This window comes from Dromiciops gliroides, chromosome 1, assembly GCF_019393635.1.
Source record: "Dromiciops gliroides isolate mDroGli1 chromosome 1, mDroGli1.pri, whole genome shotgun sequence".
NCBI lineage: Eukaryota > Metazoa > Chordata > Mammalia > Microbiotheria > Microbiotheriidae > Dromiciops > Dromiciops gliroides.
This window is the reverse complement of record NC_057861.1, coordinates 622,739,107-622,766,422: the sequence shown is the minus strand read 5'-3', so window position 1 is coordinate 622,766,422 and position 27,316 is coordinate 622,739,107. Positions and strand designations below refer to the sequence as shown.

Below are 27,316 nucleotides of genomic sequence, written 5' to 3'. Positions count from 1 at the left end.
GTACTACCTCACACCTATCAGATTGGCCAATATGACAAAAAGGAAAATAATAAATGTTGGAGAAGATGCGGGAAAATTGGAATATTAATACATTATTGGTAGAGTTGTGAATTGATCCAACCATTCTGGAGAGCAATTTGGAACCATGCCCAAAAGGCTATAAATCTCTGCCTACTACTGGCTTCCCCAGCTTCCTTCAAACCCCAGTTAAAATCTCACCTCTACAGGAAGCCTTCCCCAACCCTTCTTAATTCTAATGCCTTTCCTCTGTTGGTTATTTCTAATTTATCCTTCATATAGCTTGTTTATACATGTTTGTTTGTTTTTCATTATCTCCTCCCTTTAGACTGTGAGGTCCCTGAGGGCATGGGCTATCTTATGCCTTTTTCTCTGTTATTAATGTGAATCTGCATGAAGACTTCATGAATATCAGTTTACTAAATTTGTATTTTATCTGAATTTGGATTTAGAATCTACATTAGACATATGGGAAAAGGAAACCAATCCACTGTCATGGAATTTCTTCTCCTGGGACTTTCTAGTCAGCCAGAGCATCAGCAACTCCTTTTTGTGTTATTTCTATATATGTATTTGATCACAGTTCTAGGGAACCTTCTCATCATCCTGGCCATAGTCAGAGACTCTCACCTCCACATTCCCATGTATTTTTTCCTTAGCAACTTGTCCTTTGTGGATATCTGTTTCACCTCAACCACAGTTCCCAAGATGTTAGTGAATCATATAATGGGAAGTAAGACTATACCTTTTGGAGGGTGTCTGACGCAAATGTACTTTTTATTTGTATTTGTAGACATGGACAATTTCCTTCTGGCTGTGATGGCCTATGACTGATTTGTGGCAATATGCCATCCCTTACACTATACTACAAAGATGACCCACCCTCTCTGTGCCCTTCTGACTCTTGGATCCTGGACTGTTGCTAATCTGAATGCATTATTGCATACTCTCCTAATGGCACATCTCACTTTCTGTGACAATAATGTCATCCCCCACTTTTTCTGTGATGTCTCCTCTCATGAAGCTTTCCTGTTCTGATCCCTCTCTCAATGAAATGGTCATTTTTACAGAGGGTGGCCTGATAATGATCATCCCATTTATCTGTATCTTGGCCTCTTATGTCCGTATTGCCTCCACTGTACTGAGAATTCCCTCCATGAAAGGAAAATGGAAAGCCTTTTCCACCTGTGGGTCCCACCTTGCTGTGGTCTCCCTCTTCTATGGTACCATTGTTGCTGTGTATTTTAATCCCTCTTCCACCCACTCAGTAAAGAAAGATATAGCAGCAACTGTGATGTACACAGTGGTGACCCCCATGTTGAACCCTTTCATCTATAGCTTGAGGAATCAAGACATGAAAAAGGCCTTGACAAAAATGGTTGGTAGAGGGGCAGCTAGGTGGTGCAGTGGATAGAGCACCTACCTCTGGGAGGTAGCTAATAGACAGCTGTGCTTTTTTTTCTCCCTTTTATTAGTAAGGGAACTGCCTAGCATAGAAATCCCTATACTTACATAGATTCAGAAACAGCTATAATGTATAATTTTAAAAGGATTGCACCAGGGCTGTAAGAGATTAAGAGCCATGCTGCTACTACTGTATTTCAGCAGCAAGACTTGAATCCTGATCTCCTAGACCCTATTCACTACTCCATGCTGCCTTTCTCTTTCTGGTTTATTATCATTACTTCACAGATGATGAAACAGACTCAGAGAAGTTAAGTAACTTGTACATGAGTACATAGCTCTTACTTATCTAAGGTGAGATTTGAACCTGCTTCTCCTGAATTCACATCCAGGACTTTACTTACTATTCCATGGTGCTAGAAAATCTAGTTGTGTCAACTAAGGCAATTGTTTGGTAGGAGACAGTACTCTCCCTATATCATCTCTGAACTGAATGGAAGGAACTTTTGTTGTCTATGCAAGTGTGTAGGCTATGTATATACATATGTGGGGAAGGACACTAATAATTTTATTCACTAGGAGAGACTGATTCTCTACTAGTCATTTGAACTTATAAAGGGATGTTTCTGCAGAAAGGGTACAGGGAGAAACCCTTAGGATTTGGTATAAAGAGAGATATTGCACCGGCCCTGGATTCAGGAGTACCTGAGTTCAAATCTTGCCTCAGACACTTACTAGCTGTGTGACCCTGGGCAAGTCACTTAACCTCAATTGCCTCCAAAAAAGAAAGAGATTTACTAAGGACTGCCTTGCTCCTCTAGGGAGAAGAGCTCAGTGTTAACATTCAGCTCTTAATTTTGAAAACTTCCAGGAGGAGTTTTGGAATAAAAAGGGAAGTGATTCTGAAATTTACTTGCAAGCTTTGCAGAAGGCAGGAGCAATGTCTTGTGACTGTGTATTCCCCCACAACACAGTATAATAGTCAACACATTCAATGTATGCTTGTTGTTGTTGATGATGGTAGTGATGGAGGTATAGTACTTCTTAGTCTATTCCCTTCTTTAAAATATCAGGTTTGCTATTTCCCAATAGATAAATAAAGTGTCAAAGAACATGTTTAAGCATTTCTCAAAGGAAGAAATCAAAGTTATCAACTATCATATTTTTAAAAGCTCTAAATCATTAAAAAGTAGAGAAATGAGAATTAAGGTTGTATTTTACATGTGTTTGATGAGTTGATTTTTTGTTTTCTTTTGGGTTTTTTTGGAGATGATTTTTTGGGGGTTTTTTTGCGGGGCAATGAGGGTTAAGTGACTTGCCCAGGGTCACACAGCTAGTGTCAAGTGTCTGAGGCTAGATTTGAACTCAGGTCCTCCTGAATCCAGGGCCAGTGCTTTATCCACTGTGCCACCTAGCTGCCCCCTGATTTTTTTTTTTTTTTTTAGTGAGGCAACTGGGGTTAAGTGACTTGCAGAGGGTCACACAGCTAGTAGTGTCTGAGGCCGAATTTGAACTCAGGTACTCCTGACTCCAGGGCCGGTGCTCTATCCACTGCGCCACCTAGCTGCCCCCCCCCCCCCGATTTTTTTAAAAAGGAAAATGACAGTTGTGGGAAGGAATTCAGGAAAGCAGGCATACTGGTACACTGTTGGTGAGACTATAAATTGGTATAGCCTTTCTGGAAATAAATTTGGAATTCTGTACTAAAGCCATTAAACCACAAGTATCTTCTGACCTACCAATACCATTACCGTCATGACCAAGCTTTTGCTTCCAGAGAGATCAAAGAAAAAGAGTCACATGGACAAAAATGTTTATAGCAAGTCTGTTGATTATTTTGAATATATATGGGATGTAACCTGTTTGTACAATGAGATGTGTGCGTGCATGTGCGCACACATTGTCTCCTGTATTAAATTGTGAACTCTTAGAGAGCAGGGAATATTTTTTCCCTTCCTTTGTACTGTTTGTATCCTCAGTGTTTAGCAAATTGCCTGGAACCAAGCAAGGATTTCTCAAATAGCTTTTAAAAGTATACATAGGGGGGCAGCTAGGTGGCGCAGTGGATAGAGCACCGGCCCTGGATTCAGAAAGACCTGAGTTCAAATCCGGCCTCAGACACTTGACACATACTAGCTGTGTGACCCTGGGCAAGTCACTTAATCCCCATTGTCCCACAACAACAACAACAACAACAAAAAAAAGTATACATAGGGGCAGCTAGATGGTCGCAGTGGATAGAGCATCGACCCTGGTTTCAGGAGTACCTGAGTTCAAATCGGGCCTCAGACACTTAATACTTACTAGCTGTGTGACCCTGGGCGAGTTGCTTAACCCCAATTGCCTCACTAAAAAAATAAAAAGTATAAACTTTAATATGTTAATAACAAAAACCCTTATCTGCGTCTTCTTCTGAACTTCCCCTGCTCTCACTTATTTTTTCACATGTTTCATTGATGTGCTCCAAAGTAATGAAAAGGAAGAAAAACATCTTTCACTACTGATTTTCTGCAAGGAAGAAGTCCTGATGGCATTAACAGAAATCAATCCAGAAACTCATGGGGTTCTTACAGGACAGAACAAGGTCAGTTCAATGCCTTTGTCCAAAAACTCATCAACAGTTTCAAGAACTGATATTGTTTGAATACAGACTGAAACATGCTATTTTTCACTTTCTTTCATTCTTTTTCTTTTATTCAAATTTTCTTGTACAAAATGACTAATATGGAAATTTTTTAGATCATTGTGCATGTATAACCTATATCTGATTGCCTACCTTCTGTGGGGACCAATTTTTAATTGGGGAGTGCTAGCTAAGCAGCTCGCTGAACTATTGGGGCAAGGAAGTGATATGGGGAAACCGATAGGAGAAAGCACGTGGGTCCTTAGGATTCCTCTGTAAAGAATTACACTCTCGCACAAGACCTAATCAGGAATAAGAGAACAGGTTTATTGGGGTACAAGAGAAACCGGCCGGGGGAAAGGTTTTGCCAGAACAAAACGCTTTCCCCCCCAACTGACTTGTGGGGTGCCATTTTATAGGGTTTAGATGGGGGGTGGGTAAGAGTCTCTTATTGGGTGAGGGGCTGGTGGTCTTCCCTCGTTGCGCTGTGGTAGGAAGAATCCCTCGTGAGAGATCTGGTGGTGGGTGTCAACTTTGTCCTGATGGGTCTAAGCAGTCTGCTGATGGGCGGTTCCAGGTGGTCTCCTCCTGGATTACCTCAACCAGATGCTTAGGAGGACTGGAATGTGGGGTGATGGTCCTGGAACATGCTCAGTTCAATCTGTGTCGCTTATCTCCGTTAGGTGGGTATGTGTGTCCTTGATTGTGTTCAAGGAGAGGCCTACTAGATTTCAAGGGAAAACCCCTGAGGTTTCAAGGAAAAGGTTCCTTGAACCCCCCAGAGAATTGTTGGGGTGACCGGGGCCCATAATCCTCCCATGACAGAAGGAGACGGGCAGACTCCCTCAAAATATAACAGGATTTATTTTAACAGGAACGAATTAAAAAAAAAAACAGGATCAGTAGGATCAAGGGAAAGGAAATAAAATGGGGAAAGGGAAATTATAATACCTGAAAAAATACCACCGCCCAGGAACCAGCTGAAAACATGCAGCAGAACGCCTGTTGTTTTCCAGCTTCCACCGAGAATGCCCAATTCTCCTCCCCCAAACCTAGAAACACCCTACACAGCCCCAGCCAATGGGATGGCCGCTCTGACAGTCACATGACTGCCCTCACTAGGCTTCCAATCATTATAATTTTGCCAGGCCCATGTAGGCGTTGGCGAGTGATGATGACTTGAGGTGCCAGAGCCCCGGCAACTGCTACAACCAGTTGAGTGGAGCACCGTGTGGTTTGCGGAGCCCCAGGTCAATGCTCCCTGAGGCATAAAAACCTCAAATAACAATTAATTCTTTACATTTCTCTGGGTGAGAAGGGAGGGATAGAATTTGGAACTCAAAACTTTTTTTTTTAATGTTTTAAAATTTGTTCTAATGTAATTGGGGGGAATAAAATATGTGTTTAATGTTCATGTTGATGATTGTTAAGTTCACAATTATAAAAAAAAATTTTAAGAAAAAAATGGGCTGAACTAGATAACCTCTAAGGTCCTTTGTAGCTCTAGCTCTAAGAATCTGTGATGTTACTTGTGCTATGAGATTAAGGGAAGTGGGTACAGTTGGATTTTACACATTGACTTTTGTTTCAAATTTCAATGAGTCACAGAATTCTTGAATTGGAAGTGTTAGGGGAATTTTTTGTTTCCTTTTATTATGTGGAACTCAGGGCCATTCTAGTTGCAATTTTTGGTTAACTATAAGTCTATTTCAATATTAACAAACAGCTGTTACCTGAACAAAAGCTGTCCCCAGGCATGTAAAAAGTTACTTAAATCTTAAGTATCCTGAAGATAAGAAGCCAGAGGAAAAATTCCAACTGTCTGACTCCTTGGTAACATATAAATTCAGTTCAGTTGTTTTTCAGTCTTGTCTGACTCTTTGTGACCCCATTTGGGGTTTTCTTGGCAAAGATACTGGAGTGGTTTGTTATTTACTTCTCCAGTTCATTTTACAGATAAGGAAACTGATACAAATGAGTTTAAGTGACTTACCCAAGATCACACATTTAGAGTCTGAGGTCAGATTTGAATTTAGGAAGATGTCTTCCTGACTACAGGCTGGGCACATTATCCACTGCACCACCAAGCTGCCCCCACCATGTAAATCCTCTTCCTCAATCAGTCTGTTTGTGAATCCTCTAAACATAGTTTAATCTGTAACGTGACTTAGTTTACCTATAGTTTGTTTGATGAAGTTTGTTTCCTTAGGTGATGTTTGAGACTGTGAGGGAAAAAATCCATCCTCTTCTCAATAATTCTCAGGAACTCAGCAGCAAAGTGACAAAGGCTTCATTTTCTTCTCATGAGAAGGAGGCACCCTAGTGTGCAGCTAGTGGGTGCCCAGAAAGGGGGCTCGAAGACTCTATTTTATACCCTAGTCCCTAATGCGAATGGACCCTCCCCTTTTTCATCACTGGTAGGGTTACAATCTACGAGTAAAAACTAGCTAATTGGAAGGCAGTATTCCCACCCTTCTTCCTTGTATGGTTATAACTCAGGAGTGGACCTTATACTTTCTTATATGGACACAACTCTGGAGTGGACCTTATTGAGACCAGGGCTCCTTGAACCATGTGACCTTGCTAACCCGAGGGGGAGGCAGGGATCTGAGACCTTTGTCCTACAAACAGGTCAGCCCAGTATTGACTAACTGACTGTTATATCCACATTGAGAGGAGACAACTACCCATTTCTCACAGAGATTATGACTCTTTTTAACTTTTTATTAAAATCTTTATGACATTGAAGGAATTATAGAATTATGGATCTATCTTCTCTTTAACTTTTATGGCCTAACAGGAATAAATAAGATCACAATATATAAAAGAATTATTTCTCTGTCATTCTGATATAATTTTGCCTATAAGAAGTCTTCAAAATCTTCATGAGGGGGGCAGCTAGGTGGTGCAGTGGATAGAGCACCGCCCCTAGAGTCAGGAGGACCTGAGTTCAAATCCAACATCAGACACTGAACACTAGCTGTGTGACCCTAGGCAAGTCACTTAACCCCAATTGCCTCCCCCCCCCAAAAAAAAAACTTCATGAGGGTTCAGGTTTTCTCTGAGGCCTGAACCTATACTTGATCATAATAATAAAACCTAGATTTTTTTTTTTTGCAGGGCAATGAGGGTCAAGTGGCTTGCCCAGGGTCACACAGCTAGTGTCAAGTGTCTAAGGCTAGATTTGAACTCAGGTCCTTCTGAATCCAGGGCCGGTGCTTTATCCACTACACCACCTAGCTGCCCCTAAAACCTAGATTTTTGCTTCCATAATTTCCAAGTCATGTGTGTGTGTATATGTATATGTATATGTATTTGAAAGCAGTTATCAGCTACCACATGAACTGAGAACAGAGATATTCCTTCCATAACAGGAGGGACCTCAGTGGTCATCTAGGTCAGCCAATACCTGAAAAAAGAATCATCTTTTCAACATTCTCCATGTTTTCAACCTTCTCCATAAGCCAACCTTTATTGAAAGACTCCTACAAAGGGCAACCTACTACCATGGAAGACAGTCCATTTAACTTTTGGAAAACTTGGTCAGAAAGTTTTTCCTGAGTGCAAAGCGTAAATTTGCCTATTATTTCAGGAACTCTCCCCTTTTCTATATCTTCTTTTTCTCCTTTAGTCCCAGATCTCCAAAAGATTGAATTAAATTTTGTTTTTTGTTTGTTTGTTTTTTAGTGAGGCAATTGGGGTTAAGTGACTTGCCCAGGGTCACACAGCTGGTAAGTGTTAAGTGTCTGAGGCCGGATTTGAACTCAGGTCCTCCTGAATCCAGGGCCGGTGCTCTATCCACTAGCTGCCCATTTCATTTAAATTTAATTCAGGGGGCAGCTAGATGGCGCAGTGGATAGAGCACTGGCCCTGGAGTCAGTCACTAAAAAAAAAAAAAATTTAAATGAAACAAAATGAAAATTTATGCAAAATTTAAAATTATGACTTTATATACATATGTCTGGGTTCCCCAAACAGATTTTTTTTTTGGTGAGGCAATTGGGGATAAGTGACTTGCCCAGGGTCACACAGCTAGTATGTGTTAAGTATCTGAGGTCAGATTTGAACTCAGGTTCTCCTGACTCCAGGGCCCGTGCTCTATCCACTGTGCCACCTAGCTGCCCCTCCCAAATAGATTTTTAAACTCCTTAAAGGCAGAAACTACAAATTACAAATAAATTTTTTATCCTTTCCCTTCCTTGAAGGCAGACTCATACTCTTTTGTATCTTCCCTCCCTTCCCCCCCAGCTCACCCATTGTCTTAGTCCCCAGCAAACAATTGTCTAAATATATAGTGAAAAATGTGTAGATCAATAACTTCTTTCACTTTGACTCTCCTTAACTGTAGGTGATTTTAGTAAACTAAAAAAATTTGAAAACCGAATGAATAAACAAACCCATAAAAAATAAAAACCAAATTAAGTGCACATGATCTTTTGTTTTACAGAGAGGAAAATACAAATACCTGACTATGGGAGGGTCAAGGTAATAACAAGTACAAAGGACCACCATGAATATAAATGTCTCATCTCCATCCACATTGGCTTTCTACTTCCTCTCATCACCACCCTATGACGTTCTAGAAAGGAAGAAGTTGTTGATTCAATACAAAGAACCGGGACATGAAATTTACATAGACAGCCAGATTGAGGCTGATAAGGCTCCAGGCAATTGTGTCCCTCCCCTCTCTGCAGCACCCTTTTCTTCCATCTGGAGCTTTGGGACAGTGATACACAAAACAGGCCTTTTCACAAAATAAAATTGTAGGGGTAATGGAGAATCAGTCGGTCATGCTAAATACTGTGGATACAACTAAAAGTAAAAGCATTCCCTGCCCCCAAGAAATTAATATTTTAATGGGGGAGACAACTTGAACATAACTAGATATTAACAAGAAACATTCAGCATAGATTTAAGGTAATCTTCCTTAGGGCAACTAGGTGGCCCAGTGAAGAGAATGCTGGATCTGTAAGCAGATAGGCCTGAGACCAAATCCAGCCTTACATACTTATTAGCTGTGTGAATCCCGACAAGTCCCTTAGTTTCCTTATGTGTAAAATAGGGGTAAAAATAGGACCTATCTCCCTAGATTGTTGTAGAATAAAATGAAATACCATGGGTAAAGCACTTTGAAAACCTTAAAATACTATTTAAATGCTAGTTGTTCCAGTTGTTGTTATCTGAGAAGGAAAGTATTAGAAGATGGAGAGTGGGACTAGGAAAGGCCCCCACTACAAAGTGGGACTTAAACGAAGTCTAGAAGGAAGACAAGAAAACCAAGAGAAGACAGCGAAGTCCAGGCAAAGGCAGTGACAGGAGATGGAATTTGAGGAATGGCAAGTAGGCCCTAGATATGGATCATAGAGTTCTAAGGAGAGTAAAGCATAAGAAGACTGGAAAGCAGGAAGGGGCTGAATAGCTTTAAATGCCAAATAGAGGAATTTATATCTGATTATGGAGGGTCATAGGGAGCCCGTGGAGGTCAGTGAAGGGGAAAGGGACAAGGTCAAACCTGCACTTTAGAAAAATTACCTTGGCACTTGGGGAGGGATAAAGCAAGGCAACCAAGAATAAAGGTACTGAAATAACCTAAATAAGAGCCGATGAGGACCTGATGAAAGTTCATGGGTATGTGAGTGATGTTATATCAATAGAAAGGACAACACTTGACAATGGATTTGATATATGGGGTAAAAAGTGAGATGTTGAAGATGACACTAAGGTTGTGAGTCTAGGTGACTGGGAGGATATCCTCAACAGTAATTGAAAATTTAGGAAGGAGGGGGCAGCTAGGTGGCACGGTGAATAAAGCACCAGCCCTAGATTCAGAAGGACCTGAGTAGGTGCAGCTAGGTGGCGCAGTGGATAAAGTGCTGGCCCTGGATTCAGGAGGACCTGAGTTCAGATCTAGCCTCAGTCACATATCAATTAACTAGCTGTGTGACCCTGGGCAAGTCACTTAACCCTTATTGCCCCGCAATAAAAAAAAGGCAAGAAAAGAAAATTTAGGAAGGAGAAAGAGTTTCAGGGGAAAGAGAGCAAGTTCTATTTTGGAAATATTAAATTTTAAACAACAATTTGAGACATCCAAGAGGCAGTTGGTGATGATGATAGCCCAAGAGAGAAACTAGGGATGGATATACAGACTTGGTAAACACCTGCTGAGAGATCATATGATCTCTCATATGATGATATGGCTAATGAGAATGCCAAGGGAGATAGTATGGAGCTAAAAGAGAAGAGGAAAGAAGAAAGCTTTAGAGAACACTCACATGACATGGACGCAAAACTAGGCATTAAGATTGAAAAGGAATGATCAGAAAGATAGGAAAGCACTTACTATGTGTTAGGTATTATGCTAGGTGTTAGGGATACAAATACAAAAAAATTAAATACCATCAGCCAGGTTAGCTTTACCCCAGAAGTTACTTCAATGTTTGCTTCCCATTATAGATGGCTCAGATTCTCCTCCCCACCCCTACTCTCACCCCCATCTTCATTACCTTCAGTTACTCTCTTTAGTTTGACTGTTTGGCCATGATGACTTTCCCCACTGATAAGCTCACCACCAGAAATCTTATCATTACAGAAATGGATAAAATTTTGATATTCAACCTTTTCAGCACTATCAGTTGCCCCTCTTCTCTGATTGGAGGGCTGGAGATTGGATCAATGAACTCCTTCTAAGGCCTCCTGTTATAGAGGGCTCAGACTTTTCTAGCTAACATCTTTTACTATCTCTGAATTCAACTTGATTATTTCAACTTGATTTCAATTCAATGAAAGTCATGTCTCCTTGCTGGGTGTCATCTGGTGGCCCCACTCCCCTCTTCCCCCCACCTTCTTCCTCTTTACCTCTTTCTCTCCTCTGACCAGGAGGGGGTATAGATTCTGGGATCCAAGAAGGAAGGATGTCAACACAAGTGGAGGATGACCCAATTCATTTGCTTGGCTTCTTTTCTCCAAATTGGAAAAATCAAATAATTCCAATTCCAGGAAGGAGCAAAAAAAAAAAAAAAGCACAATCTAGACTTCTAAATCCAATTGAAGTGACTGGTGAAGGCATAGATAACACTCTTCAATTCTGAAAGCAGCACAAAGAGTGATAACTAAGACTTGATGCTATTGAGTGCTAAAAATCTCTATGTAAAGATGAGACTCAGACTAGAGCTGACTTTGTTGATACCCCCATAGAGAGCAAAGCTGCAGATCACAGTTGCAACACATTAATATTTTATAAATGAATAGTTTTATTGAGAATTCATATTTTTATTTCAAGTTAATTTCTAAATATATCCTTTTTGCTCCTCAACCCATTAAGCCTTTTTTTTTTTTTTGGATCAGGGCAATGAGGGTTAACTGACTTGCCCAGGGTCACACAGCCAGTAAATGTCAAGTGTCCAAAGTCAGATTTGAACTCAGGTCCTCCTGAATCCAGGGCCCATGCTTTATCCACTGCGCCACCTAGCTGCCCCTAAGCCATATATTTTAACACAGATAACAATAATAATGATAATATCAATAAAACAAAATATACAAAATAGCACTTTTCATGATAATAAAGAATTAGAAGCAAAGTAGATGTCAAAGCTTAATCCTTATGATTCTGAGTAGTAGGCTGCCTAAGCCCAAACTCCCTAACCAGCACTCCCTGATTCTTTATACCTATCCATGTCAGTCCTACCCTTTCAATTCCCTATCCCTTTCTTCCCTACCCTTCTCTTTCACCCTTTGCAACCCCAGTTCTATTGTTAACAAATTATCTTCCATATTGGGCCTGTGCCTACACCCCTGGAATGCTAGCTCCTTGGGATAAGGACTTAAATTTTTTAGAATATATATACAGTATCTGACACAATATGCACCTCATCATTCAACTGAAACTGTTCTCTCTAAAGTTACCAATGATCTCCTTTTTTCCCAACAAAATATTTTATTGTTACAAGCTACATGCCAAGTGATAGAAATAACATAGTATTAATAATGCCTAGCATTTGAGATAAGTAGCTAGTATTTTTTCCATGCAGAAATATTTCTATATTAGCTATGTTGCCATAAAAAGAAAAAAAAAGGGGGGGCAGGCCAGAAAAATAAAGTGAAAAAAATACTTCAATATGCACAATATGTTCATTATTTCTCTCTCTGGAGGTGGATAGTACTTTCTATCTTGAGTCCTTTGGAATTGTCCTGAATCATTGTATTGATTAGAGTACCTAAGTCTTTCACTGTTATACTGTTACTGGTCTTTCATTGTAACAATATTTCTGTTACTCTGTACAATGCTCTCCTGGTTCTGCTCATCTTACTTTGCATCAGTTCATATAAGTCTTCCCAGGTTTTTCTGAAATGATCTCTTAATCATCAAATCTAATGACCTTTTCTCAATCCTCATCCTTCTTAACTTCCCTTTAACCTTCTTCCCCTTAATAATTTTTTTCTCTTTAGGTTTTTGAGTCACTGCTTTCATCTGCTTCTCCTAGCAATCTGACTATTCCTTCTCAGCCTCCCTTGAAGAATCTTCATCAATATCATGACAAAATCATGAGTATACTTCAAGACTGTCCTGGGTCCTCTTTTCTCCATCAACTATTTTACTTGGTGATCTCATCAGTTACTATGGATTCAATTATCATCTTTATGTTTATGATTCTCAGCTTTGACCTTTCTTCTAATTTCCAGTCTTGCATATACAATTGCCTCTTATACTGAACTGGATATCCTGTAGACATCTTAAACTCAACAAAATTATCTTCTCCCAACCCAACCATCCCCTTTTCTTAACTTTCCTAACACTGTTGAGGGAACCATTATTCCCCCAGTCATCCATGCTCTTGGTGTTATCCTTGAGTCCTCTCTCACTCTCTCTCATCCAATTTGTTGTCAAGTTCTGCCAGTTATACCTTTGCAACTTCTTTCTTCTTAAACTGCCATCTCCCTGGTACCAGTCATCCCTTTACACCTAGACTACAGTCATAAATTGCTAGAAAGTTTCCCTACCTCATTTCTCCCTACCCTAGTCCATCCTCCACTCAGTTGTCAAATTGATCTTCCTAAAGTACAGATCTGACTATATCAACCCTCCTAGTCAATAAACTCCAGTAGCTCCCTTTCACCTCAAATAAAATCCTCTGTTTGGCTTTTAAGGCCTTCATAACCTGGTACCTTCTTACCTTCCCAGTTTTCTTATACTTTATTGTTCAGTCATTCAGTCATGTCTCTTTTTTTTTTTGTTTTGTTTTGTTTTTTAGTGAGGCAATTGGGGTTAAGTGACTTGCCCAGGGTTACACAGCTAGTAAGTGTTAAGTGTCTGAGGCCGGATTTGAACTCAGGTACTCCTGACTCCAGGGCCGGTGCTCTATCCACTGTGCCATCTAGCTGCCCCCATGTCTGACTCTTAATGATCATGTGGCCCATGGGGTTTTTCTTGGCAAAGATATTGAAGTGGTTTGCCATTTAGTGGATTAAGTCAAACAGAGGTTAAGTGACTTGCTCAGGTTCACACACTTAGGAAGTGTCAGAAGCCAGATTTAAACTCAGGCCTTCCAAACTCCAGGCCCAGCTGAGCCATGTGAACTGCTTCATTATACCTACCTCATTATGGTTAGCTCTTATACCTCACTTCACTCCATATAGTTTGGGATCTAGGGACATGCTTCTTTCTTGTTGTTGTTCAGTTGTATCTAACTCTTCATGACTTCCAGCCAGGGGATTTTCTTGGCAAAAATACTGGCACAGTTTGCCTATTCCTTCTCTGGTGTGTCCACATTTTACAGTTGAGGAACTGAGGCAAATAGTGACTTGTCCAGGGTCACATATCTAGTAAGTGTCTAAGGCTGGATTTGAACTAAAAAAGTCCACTTCTCTATCTACTGTACCATCTAGCTGCTCAAGAACATGCACTTCCTTGCTATTCATCACACAAAACAATTCATCTCCCTACTCCAGACATTTTCACTGGCTGTACCCCATGTTTGGAATTCTCTCCCTCATCTCTTTCACCTGGCTTCTCTGGTTTCCTTCAAGTCCCAGCTAAAGTCCCATTTTCTTCAAGAAGCCTTTCTGAGGAGCAGCTAGGTGGCGCAGTCGATGGAGCACCGGCCCTGGATTCAGGAGTACCTGAGTTCAAATCCGGCCTCAGACACTTGACACTTACTAGCTGTGTGACCCTGGGCAAGTCACTTAACCCCTATAGCCCCGCAAAATTTAAAAAAAAAAAAGAAGCCTTCCTAATACCCCTGAAGACTAGTGCCTTCCCTCTAAAATAATCTCCGAGTTATCCTGACTACATCTGGTTTGTACACGGTTGTTTGTGTGTTCTCTCCCCCTCCCCCAACTTTTTGTTGTTGTTTTGTTTTTTTTAGTGAGGCAATTGGGGTTAAGTGACTTGCCCAGGGTCACACAGCTAGTAAATGTTAAGTGTCTGAGGCTGGATTTGAACTCAGGTACTCCTGACTCCAGGGCCTGTGCTCTATCCACTTTGCCATCTAGCTGCCCCCCTCCCCCAACTTTTTAAACCTTTCTTTGTATTCCCAGTGCTTGGCACAGTGACTGGAACATAGTAGGTGTGAGAAATGGGTAATTGTCTCCTCTCAATGTGGATATAACAGTCAGTCAGTCAGTCAGTCAATACTTGGCTGACCTGTTTGTAGGACAAAGGGCTCAGATCCCTGCCTCCCCCTCAGGTTAGCAAGGTCGCATGGTTCAAGGAGCCCTGGTCTCAATAAGGTCCGCTCCAGAGTTGTGTCCATATAAGGAAGTATAAGGTCCACTCCTGAGTTATGCCCACACAAGGAAGAGGGGTAGGAATACTTAGTTCTGATTAGTTTTTGCTAGTAGATTGTAACCCTTGAGTAATTGGACCATTGATGAAAAAGGGGAGGGTCCATTCGCATTAGGGACTAGGGTATAAAATGGCCTGTGAGCCCCCTTTCTGGGCACCCACTAGCTGCACACTAGGGTGCCTCCTTCTCATGAGAAGAAAATAAAGCCTTTGTCACTTCACTGCTGAGTTCCTGAGAATTATTGAGAAGAGGATGGATTTTTCCCTCATAGTAGGCATTTCATAAATGCTTGCTGACCGACTGACTCAATAAATCCTTGCTGAATCTAGTACAAATGAATCATGTGAATAAAATGGGAGCTCTGCAAAAGGAAAGAATATTTCCATCTGGGAAGATGACCAATGGCTTCATAGAAAATGAATGCCTAAGGGGGAGGATGAAGCCTGCTTCAAATTTCAAATATGAAACAGAAAATGGGGAGTCTAATTTATTACTTTATAAATCCTCATATTCTGTAGCCAAAGATTTTTGTATTTCCCCATCCTTCAGCTCAGGCTCTCCCAGCTTACTGTGCTCTGGGCTGTGAAAACTAAAAGAAAACTGAATTACTGTTTAATCCAGGATGGTTCCAGATACTTTCCCTAGGTCCAGGGGGTGGAGGGCCTTGTTATATGAAGAGTAATTTTGATCTACTAATTCACTATATGCACTCTGTGAATTTGAATGAAATTATAGATTTTTCCAAATGCCAGAGTAATTTCTGAGGAGGGAAAAAAAGCACGTAAGGGAAGAGGAGGAATAAGAAAGGGAAGGAGACAGTAGGGGAAGGGGGCAAAGGTGAGGGAGGAGGGAATGAAGACAGAAAGGGAGAGAAGAGAAAAGGGAAGGTGAATAGGAGAATAAGAGGGAGGAGAAATGCCTTCTTAACCTTCCAGCCTCAAGCATTTCAGCTGATCCTACCTTAATCATTCCAAAATCTCTTCAGGAGAGCAAACCAAGCTACTTATCTCAAGGTGTGAGATGAGAACTACATTTAGTCTCAGTCCTTTCCATAGCAGGATCTGAGCACGAGGCACCAGTGTGTAATAATCTATTGTTTGTACATAGTTGTTTCTATGTTATCTTCCCCATGAACTCCTTGAGAGTAGCCTTTCTTTCGTCTCCCTACTTCTTAGATTGCCTAGCACACACTATTCAATAAAAGCTGGCTCTTCCTCCAGCAACCCAAACCAAGCTTGGGAGGGAGGGGCAATGCGCAGGACCCTGCCCCAACCTCCTATCCTACAACCCCTAGCGCCTCTCAGCCCAGGATTTAAATTTTCCCGCGGATCAGAGCTAACTCTATTCTCTTGGTGTCTCTTTCGAATCTCGGATTCTAGGTGAGCCCGGGGGCAGGAAAGATCAGATTTAGGGTGAGAAAGGCAGGGAGAGAAGCTGTTCTGGGAAGATAGGAGTGGGAGAGAGAGGGGAAAAGGGAAAGAGGGAGGGAGCTGAGTGTATTCGAGGGGAGGGAGAATGTGGGAAGACGGAACCAGAAGAATGAGCTCTTCTTAAACAGTCTAGAAAATGGGCCACCGCACAGCTGTTGGGGTTCCTTGAGGAGGGCTGAGTTGACCTTATTGTTTTCTGACCACTACAATATTTATCTTTGCCCGTTGGGGAACTCATTGTTTGTCCACCTTCCCTGGAGTTGGATCACGCGGGCCGTGCCACCTCTACCCGGGTCGCCTCCAAACGCCTTCTAGAGGGAGGTGGAGGAGGAAGCCTCTGTCTATGGTTGCTGATGCTGGTCCACTCTGACCGCTTGTTTCGGCTAAGGACACCACAATCCCCGTCCCTTCTTTCCGGTTCAGCTTCAGCACAGCCCCCCAAATCCAAACCAGCCTGACTTGGAAACTCGGAGCAGAGGGCGCAGGGGGGCAGAGCAGATCCTGGGTTGGGGAAGAGGGACCGAATGCAGAGAACAAGTAAAGGTTGTGGATACGGGAAGGTCGGAAACTCGGGGTTTCGGGCCCCCGAAAATCTGAACGGTCTAAATCGGGGTCCCAGGACTCCCGTGCGTTCCTCACTCGCTCCTCCGCCCTCAGGTAGCGCAGAGTAATTAGGAAGATCCAAGATGAGCTGGGCGTTCCTGACGAAGTTGCTGGAGGCTGTGACCCAGCATTCCACCCTGGTGGGGAAACTCTGGCTGTCCGTGCTGGTTGTGTTCCGCCTGGTGCTGCTGGCCGTGGGCGGGGAGGCCATTTACCGGGATGAGCTAAGTGGTTTCTCCTGCAACACAGCTCAGCCGGGCTGCGAGAACGTCTGCTACGACGCCTTCGCGCCCCTCTCCCACGTTCGCTTCTGGGTGTTCCAGATCATCCTGGTCACTGCGCCCACTGTGTTCTACCTGGGCTATGCCGTGCACCATCTCTCCCGGCGCCAGACGACCCAGAAGCAAGAGGAGGAAGAGGAGGAGCCCATGATCCAAGAGAAGCCCCAGAAGTCCCCCGATGATGGAGCCCACGATGGTCGCGGGAGGATCCGCAGAGACGGGCTCCTGGGGGCCTATGTGGGGCAGTTGCTGGTGAGGTCTGCCTTAGAGGTGGGCTTCCTACTGGGCCAGTACCTGCTCTATGGCCTGGAGGTGCCTCCTTTCTACGTCTGCCGACGCAGCCCTTGCCCCCACACTGTGGACTGCTTTGTATCTCGTCCCACGGAGAAGACCATCTTCCTGTTGGTCATGTATGCAGTCAGTGGCCTCTGCCTCCTGCTCAATCTGATCGAGTTGCTGCATCTGGGCCTGGGTGGCATGAAGAAGGGTAAAAGCCCCCCTGCCCCACCTCCTCATTCTAAGCATCTCCAGCTGGAGCAAATGCAGAAACAGCTGCATCTGGTCCAGGAACGCCTGGACTTGGCTTTGCACACCTCTGGCTACAGGGCCTGACTATTCAGGCCAGTCTCCGTCCTACAGTGTATATGCTCAGCAAAACCTACATAACCAAGGCCAAAGAGAGGTTCCATTCTCTAACACAGGTATGTTTGAATTGAATCCCAATTTCCATTGAACTATTATTTCCCCCTTGCCTTCCTTTGTTCTTTCCTAATAATCTAAGCTCTTTTTAAAAATCCCCAACTCAGCCTATTCTTTTTTCCCTAAGGGGAGTTTTGCAGGCTTTGGGAAGGGAATGCAGGGGACCCGTAGAAGGGAGGGAAATAACAACTTTTCTTTTTATCATAAAAATATTTTATTTCCCAGTTACATGTAAAGACAGTTTCCAACATTTGTTTTCATAAGATTGTTCCAAATTTTTCTCCCTCCCTCTCCCCACCCCCAAAACCAAGACAGAAAGCAACCTGGAAATACCAACTATAGTATATGGCCAGAGCACTAGACCAGGAGTCCAAGCATCTTACTAAGAATCTATGTAACTTTTGGTAAATCACTTAACCTGAGAACTTCAGTTTCCCCTTGTAAATGAAAGCACTGTACCAAATGATTTCCAAAGTCCCTTCCAGCTCTTAATTTTATGATCTTTTTTCAATGTTATTGATGCTGGTTTTTCCCTTTGCAGATCTGTGAAAACTGGATTTACTATTGTTTACAGACTTTGATCTTAACTTGATTTTGGGAAGACAAGAGAACTTGGAATCTGAATTTTGGAAAAGGAGACCTAGAAATGTATCTAAAGGAAATGATGTTTTGTTTAGTTTTATTTTTAATTAGCTATTTTGTGACTGTCATCATAGGTGGTCCCTTCTATACTTCTCCAGGACCTGAAACCTGTCACAGTCCTCAAACACCACCAGATAAGTTACTGGGATAAATGAGCTATCTAGGATAATAGACCTAGAAATAATACTGAGAATTGGGCCCACAATGGTTACAGAAGAGTCTGCAGGGATGGGTTTAGGGGAAGGTGATTTGGGGCAGTTGCTGGTGCAACTTGTCCTATAACTGGATGTCTTTTGGTACTTAAGTCTGTAAGTTTTGTGGGCCAATAAACAGCTGTTTATATTAAATACTGTGCCTTGCCTTTGTTTTGGGCAGGAATGAATGTAAGTTGGAAAAAAAAAAGTCACAGAATTCCAAGCTGCCTTGTTGCTTCAGAGGTCCCTGCAAGGGTTTTAGAACCCAACTCAAAGCCCAGGTGACCATATCATTCTGTGCCTCATTTCCTTTTTTTTTTTCCTGATAAAAGTATTTTATTTTTTTCCAGTTACATGTAAAGATAGTTCTCAACATTTGTTTATACAAGCTTTCCAATTTCAGATTTTTTTCCCTCCCCCCACCCCTAGACAACAGGTAATCTGATATAGGTGTGTGTGTGTGTATATATATATATATATATATATATATATATATATATATATATATAAATAATTAAACCTATTTCTGCATTAGTCATGTTATAAGAGAAAAATCAGAGCAATGAGGAAAAACCTCAAAATAGGAAAACAATAGCACCAAAAACAAAAGAAATAGTATGTATCAATCAGCATCTATATTCCAGTTCTTTTTTTTTCCCTGGATTTGGAGATCCTCTTCCATCATGAGTCCACTGGAACTCTTCTGTACCATTGCATTGGTGAGAAGAATCTAGTCCATCACCGTAGATCAACACACAATGTTGATGATACTGTGTACAATGTTCTTCTGGTTCTGCTCATCTCACTCATCATCATCCCATGCAAGACCCTCCAGGTTTCTTTGAACTCCTTCTCATTGTTTCTTACAGCACAATAGAATTCCATTACATTCATATACCACAACTTGTCCAGCTATTCCCCAATTGATGGGCATCCCCTCAACTTCCAATTCCTTGCCACCACATAAAGAGCGGCTATAAATATTTTTGTACATGTTGGTCCTTTTCCCTTTTCCATGATTTCTTTGGGAAAAAGACCCAAAAGTGGTATTGCTGGGTCAAAGGGTATTGTGCCTCATTTCTTACCTAGCCTTAATCACTGAGGGCGGGTTGTTTCATGCAAACTGAGACCTGAGAGAAGCCTTAGCTTAAAAAGCAGAGCTCTCCCACTGCATCAGAGCCATGTCTGGTCTCATCTTGCCTCCAGAGGAGATAGACTGGTGACTTTGGGGAGATATGTCAGTGGTCCTCAAGTATTTGAGAGGCTGATTAAACACTGACTGACTCTTGCAGGCAAGTAGAAATTGCAAAAATGTAAAGTTAGTCCATATGAGAAAATGTTCCTAAGAACTAGTGCCTTCCAAAGGTTAAATGAGCTGGAGGAGGGGGGGGGGGTAATGTGAGGAGAGGTAGGAGAGGTTCCTTCCCCTTATTGGAAGACTCTAAACAAGTCAGGTGATCATTTATTTAGTATTCTGTAGAGGAAACATTTTCAAATGCAGGTTGGACTAGGTGGATGCTGGTATCACTTCGAACTCCAAAATTCTGAGGTTCTGTCATTGCCAAGTCTGCTTTTTGTCTCCTGAAACCTTTGTTTGGCTGCAGTGATAAAAACACTACAATTTCCCAAAGCCTTCAATTTCTGGCTTCAATTTCTTCATAATCTGCCTCCTGCCTTCTGAAAGTATCATTTCTACACACACACACACACACACACACACACACACACACACACACACACACACACACACACACACACGATTCACCAGAATGTAATGTCATTCAGTTGGAGTAGTCAGGAAGTTTCTCTGCCTAGTTTAGAAGTCCTAGGAAACTAGCTAAACCCTCCTATTATAAAATGAAATTTATTAAGCATTTATTTATTTATCTATCTATTTATTGCAGGGCAATGAGGGTTAAGTGACTTGCCCAGGGTCACACAGCTAATGAGTATCTGAGGACAGATTTGAATCCAGTTCTTCCTGACTCCAGACCCAGCACTCTATCAGCTGTATCACCTAGCATCGATTTAACTAAAATTTGTAGTGTTGAGGAAAGTAATGTGAAATAAACCTAGGAAGGTAGAAAGGAGTCAGGTTGTCAGTGACTTTCAATGGCAAGCTGAAGAATCTGTATTGCTTTGGGGAATAAAATGGCCAGGCTTGTGAATTAAAAAGATTATTTGGGGACTGAGTATCAATTGAAGTAATTAGGGTTAGGAATCAGGGAGTCCAATTAGGAGGTGGTTATAATAGTCTAGGAGAAAGAAGACAGGGGACAGAACTAGGGTGGGAGCCAAGTGAGTAGAGAGAAGGGAATGCTTGTGAGAAATGTAAGAAGATTTGACAATTGACTTTAGATGGGGTAGGAAAGGGTTAAAGATGACTCTATGATTGCCAACTCGGGCAACTGGAAGAATGATGGCACACTCGACAGAAATAGGGAAGTTGGGAGTGGGGCAGATTTAGGAGGAAAGATGAGTTCCATTTTGAATTTGAGATCTTTACGTGGCCACCGGGTAGAAATGTCCACCAGGGCTTAAACTCTGGAGAGAAATTTGAGCTGGATATGTAGTTGGGAGTCAAATGCATAGAAGTGATAACTTAAGCCATGCAAGATGACAAAGTTCCTGAGAGAGGATATAGAAAGAAAAGAGAAGGCCCCCAAAACAGCCTTATGGTTGGTTGGGACACTGAGGAAACAAATGAAACTAAGAATACTATCAGATCTGAATGAAAAGGAGCTGGAGAAAGTGATAAGGAAATTAAGGAATGTGTCTGGGAGGAGGGCCTAGTTGAAGGTCTCTTAATCCTGGGAGAGGTCAGGAAAGATAAGGAATCAGAAGATATCAAAATGTTATCTGGTACAACTGTGAATGACTTTAAGGATCCAAGATAATGCCAAAGGACTTGTGATAAAAAATGTAACCTACCTCCAGAAAAAAAGCTGATGGAGTCTGAATATAGATCTTCATATTTAAAAAAACACAACTTTCTTTATCTTGTAGGGGGTGGGGAATTCTGGTTTCTTTTGCAACATGGCTAATATAGAAATATGTTTTGTGTGGCTACACATTTATGCTCTATCTAATTGCTTACCTTCTCAAGGAGGAGGAAGGGGAAGGAGGGAGAGCATTTAGAAGTCAAAATTTAAAAAAGAAAAAACCTAAAGTTAAGATTTGTTTTGCATGTAATTTGAAAAAAATAATAAAATTTTTCACATAAAAAAGGTTAACAGATCTGCCAATCACTATTCATGATCTCTTCTTCTGTCCCTTACTAGGTATCTTCCCAGATAATACCTAATACCTACAGAGTATATCGAAGTTCCTGAAAGGATAAGCAGTTTCCTTTTTGCACCTAGTATCTGTCTCCTTCCAAAAAATCCTCCTACTATTTAGTTATAAATCTCCAGGGAACCTTCCCTTTCTCCTCTATATAACATTCTAGCTTCAACCCTCTTACTTCCTGAGGGTTCAGGGTTCCTTGTCCTCTTGAGATTTTTTTTCATCTAGGTAATGGGAAAAGAATCTCTTAAAAACCTTTTGCCACCTAGTCCCTACTTCTCTGGTCTCCCCTTCATTTTACTCCCCTTCATATGGGACCCTCTTGCTGTTCCTTGAACAAGACTCTGTCTACTGACGTCCAACCTTTTCCCTCAATGTTTTTCATCCCTAGGTACTCTCCCTTCTCACCTCTACCTCCTGTTTACCCAAGCTATCTTCCTGGTGAGAGAAATGAAGTCGTCATCATCCCCCCCTCCCGCATCCCCCCAGGAAAAACAAGATGGAAGAACTGAGGATTGTAGGAAGGGTCCTCAAGGCTAACAGAGAGGGAGTCTGGGTAAGAAAGGGAGATTGCAGGAAGGGGCCTTAAGGCTAAAAGATTGTCTTGCAGGTGCCCAAAAATAGATATAGAAGTAACTTCAAGGCTAGTAGTCTAGCTAGTCCAAGTGTGCCAAAGGTTAAAACTAGTCTGTACTGCACTTGTTTAATTAGCTCATGAATATTAAATGCCAACACCCTAAAGGTAGAGACTGCCACCATTTTCAAACATGCAATATATGTAATGGGAGAGGAGACATGTTTTTTGTTTGTTTTTGTGAGGCAAAGAGGGTTAAGTGACTTGCCCAGGGTCACACAGCTAGTAAGTGTCATGTGCCTGAGGCTGGATTTGAACTCAGGTCCTCCTGAATCCAGGGCTGGTGCTTTATCCACTTCACCACCTAGCTGCCCTTTTTTTGTTTGTTTTTTTGTGGAGGAGGGGAGACATGTTAAGGGGAAATATATAGAGACATTCTGGAAAGATTGTACACCTCTTAGTCCTCAACCAAAGAGGCAAAGAGGGGAGCGACCTTTGTGATAGGATTGGGAATTAAAAAGAGTAGTTTGCTGTGGCAAAGCTTGTCGTTTTTCTTTATAGTTCATGCCCATTCTTGCAAGAATGTAATGAAATTTTCATGTATTCACCAAAAAGGAAAAGTCCAGTATTTTTAATTTCTGACACTGGTTTCCAGATTCCTTCAAAGAACTCAAATTCTGACCTACTAGAGGCCTTTCCTTAACCCCCTTTAATGTTAGAATGTATGTGTGTGTCCCATACACATGTCCCATAATTACATAGTTGTTTGCAGGTTGTCTCCTTCATTTCTTTGCATTCCTCTTTGCTTAGTATAGTGCCTAGCACATAGCAGGCATTTAACAAATACTAATTGACTCGACTTCTTTCTATAAAATCTTCTGAATTTAGCAAATATCACACAAAACAAGTGTTTCCATAGATGTTGCAGAACTGTCAGGAAAATTTTTTAAGTCTGACAAAAGAACAAAAACAACCATGTTTCCAGGCTGAAGCAAATAGGTATATTGAGAGAGGGTTAGTCCCCCAACAAAGCCAATAGGTTTATTGAGAGAGTTTTAGTTTCCCAATAAATCTGGTCATCCAGGCGTTGGACCTGAAAGACCCAGAATTACAAAATCCATGGGTTTATATACGCTTCCAAAGTTACACTTGTACAGTATTTTATCATTAGTTGTGCTTCTAAAATTAAATCACATTCTTAGGAAATATGAGGAACTACCTAAATGACTATAAATGTCAGCATTATGATAACAACAGGGTGGCTCATTGTTAGGCCACTGGTCAGCAGCGTGAACTCTTTATAGGAAAGTATGCCACTCATGATTATTAAAATATAGCATTGCTGACTACTAGATCTTGTGATATTACCTAATGCTTGACATTGGAAAATTAGGAAATATGAGGAAAGACTTAACCTTTTGACCTCATGTAATCTAAATACAATAATATCTAAATATAATAAATCACAATTTGTAGTTAATATATTGATTATTATCTTAATCCAATCACTTATAACTATGGTAAATCTCTTATAATTAAGGGATGGGGAAAATCTCACTCACAGAACAGAAAGGATTGTACATTAAACAGTGATAATCATCATCAGAATTAGCATTTATATAGTACCTAGTATATGCCAGGTGTTTTGTAAATATGATCTCATTTGATCCTCTCAACAATTCCGGGAGGAAGGTGCTATTATTATCCCCATTTTACAATTGAGGAAACAGATTGTGATTTGCCCAGGGTTACACAACTAGTAAATGAATGGGAGCTGATTTGAACTCAAGTCTGACTCCAGGTTGGACACTTAGCTGACTACACCACTTAGCTGCCTACTTCAGAAATAGTAAATCTCCATTACCTAGAACTTGCTTTTTTTTGTGGGGGTGAAGCTATTGGGGTTAAGTGACTTGCCCAGGGTCACATAGCTAGTAAATGTCAAGTGTCTGAGGCTGGATTTGAACTCAGGTCCTCCTGGAAGTGCAGGGCCTTGATCTGTTCTGTCCTTTGCTGTCTATTCCTCTAGCTAGTCTATATTGCTGGATCCTTTAATGACAGATAAGGCATTTGGTTCTGCCTCTCTAGCATTTGGCCATATCCAGTGTGCAAAACACTAATTGCTGGGCTATCATTGAATTGTAGTCATGGAAGGAGTCATAGAGATTATCTTGTCCAATTGCCTGAGAATCATAGAGGAGAAATTGTTTATGGTCAAATAGCAAAATTTACTTTGGGGTTAAGAGTTAAGACCTCAGTTTCCAAATTCAGTGCTAATTCTGATGCAATATGGAGTCCACGGAAGAATTCTTTCTCCCAAGGCACCAGTAGCTAGTATCTCTGGAATTCTTAGCAGGAGCCAGAATATTAAAATGAGGACAAACTCTAGGAAGAATACAGTTTATCACTTGATCTTGATGCTTTAATCAGCCTATCTAAATCCTGTCCACTCCTTTTTATTCAATTCTAATCCCATTATTACTTGAAGCCCTCTTGGGCTTCCACTGATCTACTCTGATTTCCTAGGATATTTACAGTCTATAGCATATAATTTAGCGAACTTTTCTGGGTCTATTGTGGCTAAAATCACATACCTTACACTTAAAGTGTTAGTGTAGCTGGTTGTTGCTAACCCACATGTAACCATCCTACATGAATGAGACTCCACATGCAGGAATCACAATCTCATAGAATCTCAGAACTCGAAGGGCCCCCTAACTTGAGTCTCCCCAACTCGACAATCTGGCCTTTAAACAACTACCAGTTGATATACCTAAAGCATGGTTTTATCATGTCACTTGTTTGTTGAAGAAACTCAAATGACAAATAGTAGCCTCTAGGATAAAATGTAAACTCTTATGTTTGGCATTTAAAATCCTTAACAATTTCTCTCCAACCTACCTTTCCAGTCTTACTGAATTTTACTTTGCTTCACATATCCTATCTTCTAATCAAATTTCCCTACTAAGTGCTCCCAATGGCTGAGGTGGAACATTGATAGAATAGTAGACCTAGAATCCCAAAACCACACAAATCTGGGAGGAATAGCTAACATATTGGATGGTAGAGTAGGAATCCAAAACCATCTCAATATGCTAGGCCATTAGGTTGAATCTAATAAGATCAAATTCAGTAGCGATGAATTTAAAGTTTATACTTGGATACAAAAATAAACTTCACAAATACAAGATGGAGGAGGGGCATAGTGAAAGAGCGGTTGTTCCAAAAAATATCTGGGGTTCTTTGTGTACTGTATACTCAATATGAATCAGCAGTGTAAGGTAGCAACCAAAAAAAGTAGTGATCTTGAGTTACATTGAGGTCATATCTTCCAGGAATGGAGAGATAATAGTCTCACTGTACTTTGTCAGCATCAGACAGTTGGAGTATTATACTCAATTTTAGTTACCATAGTTGAAAAATAATGATGAAATGGAGTGTCATGAGAAAGGTAATCAGGGTGATGAGAGACTTTCCTAATCAGTCTACTGACTAACACAATAAAGTTTAATATAATTAGCTAGCTTAATACTGCACTTAGATCTCTTAGTCCACAAGTAAATTATTAAATAACAACACAACCATTTCTACAGAAAATAAATATCTAATGTAGAGAGATTTTATAGACCACATATTTAAATTCAATCCCAACAATCTAACCAAAAGAGAAAGCCAATAGAGCTCTTGCTGCCTAAAGAGTTGAGATACCACATAGTATTGTTGGAACTCCATTGTAAGTGTTCCATATGCTAAACAGGAGATCTTTCTTCAACTTGGATGAAATTGTTTGTCTCACATGAAGCAGATGAAATGGTGAATTGTGGGTTTAAAGATCAAATCTACATGATTTTCCATAAATGAAGTATATATATTCAGCTTGTCTTGTTTTCTGATGCAAATGACTAGAAGTCATGATTAAAGTTGCTTTGCTGTCAAAAATCTGTATTTCTGATTTGTTATGAGCATTAAGACAAGATTCAATATTTCCAAAGAAAGAAGCACAATGTATATCATGAATCACCTAGTTAAAGGGAGTGAATACTACATTCAAAACAAGCTCAACTCGGGGATATCTTCTTCAATAACAAAACTACCTCCTCAAACTACCACCTCTACTAAATCTGTGAATATAATTTTCATAGTTGGTAGGTATGTCATAACTTATAAACAGACAGTTTATAAACAGACAGTTGCTACATATTTTTTAAAATTTGAATAGAATTTTGTTTTCCAAAATATATGTAAAAACAGATTTTAATATCAATTAAAAAAAAAAACTTTGTGTTCCAACTTCTCTTCCTCCTCCATTCCCACCCCCCACCCACTAGAATTCAAGCATGTCAAAATAATTTATACATGAGTAGTCATGGAAAACATTAGGTTGTGAGAGAAAATAGTAAAAAAAAACCCCAAACTTCAGACTGAGGAATTGTCAAAGAGGAGAAAAATAAAATGGAAAAAGAATGTGTTTCCATCTGTTTTCAGAAACTATCAGTTCTTTCTCTGTAGATGGGTTGCCATTTTCTTTTTTTAATTAATAAAGTATTTTTTTTCCTGTTACATGTAAAGATAGTTCTCAACTTTTGTTTATACAGGCTTTCCAATTTCAGATTTGTCTCCCTTCCTCCCCTCCCTCTCCCCTCTCCTAGACAGCAGGTAATCTGATATAGGTTATATATATATATATATATATATATATATATATATATATATATATATATATATATATATATATATATATATGTATGTATGTATATATATGTATATGTATATATATATACA

General features: G+C 40.7%; 2 protein-coding genes across 2 annotated transcripts; both read left to right on the top strand.

Moving 5' to 3' along the window:
* Positions 1-486: 486 nt before the first annotated feature.
* On the top strand, positions 487-16,853 carry LOC122752825 (olfactory receptor 1361). Its single transcript, XM_043999762.1, is given in 4 exon segments — positions 487-1,031; positions 1,033-1,396; positions 2,343-2,454; positions 16,645-16,853. Coding segments are annotated over 4 exon segments (1,230 nt in total).
* Positions 16,854-16,942: 89 nt separating this feature from the next.
* On the top strand, positions 16,943-18,848 carry LOC122735845 (gap junction gamma-1 protein-like). The gene is made up of 2 exons (XM_043977647.1): positions 16,943-17,841; positions 18,381-18,848. Exon 1 carries the CDS (start codon positions 16,943-16,945, stop codon positions 17,750-17,752), a length of 810 nt encoding a protein of 269 aa, XP_043833582.1. The 3' UTR covers positions 17,753-17,841; positions 18,381-18,848.
* The last annotated feature ends 8,468 nt before the right edge of the window (positions 18,849-27,316 follow it).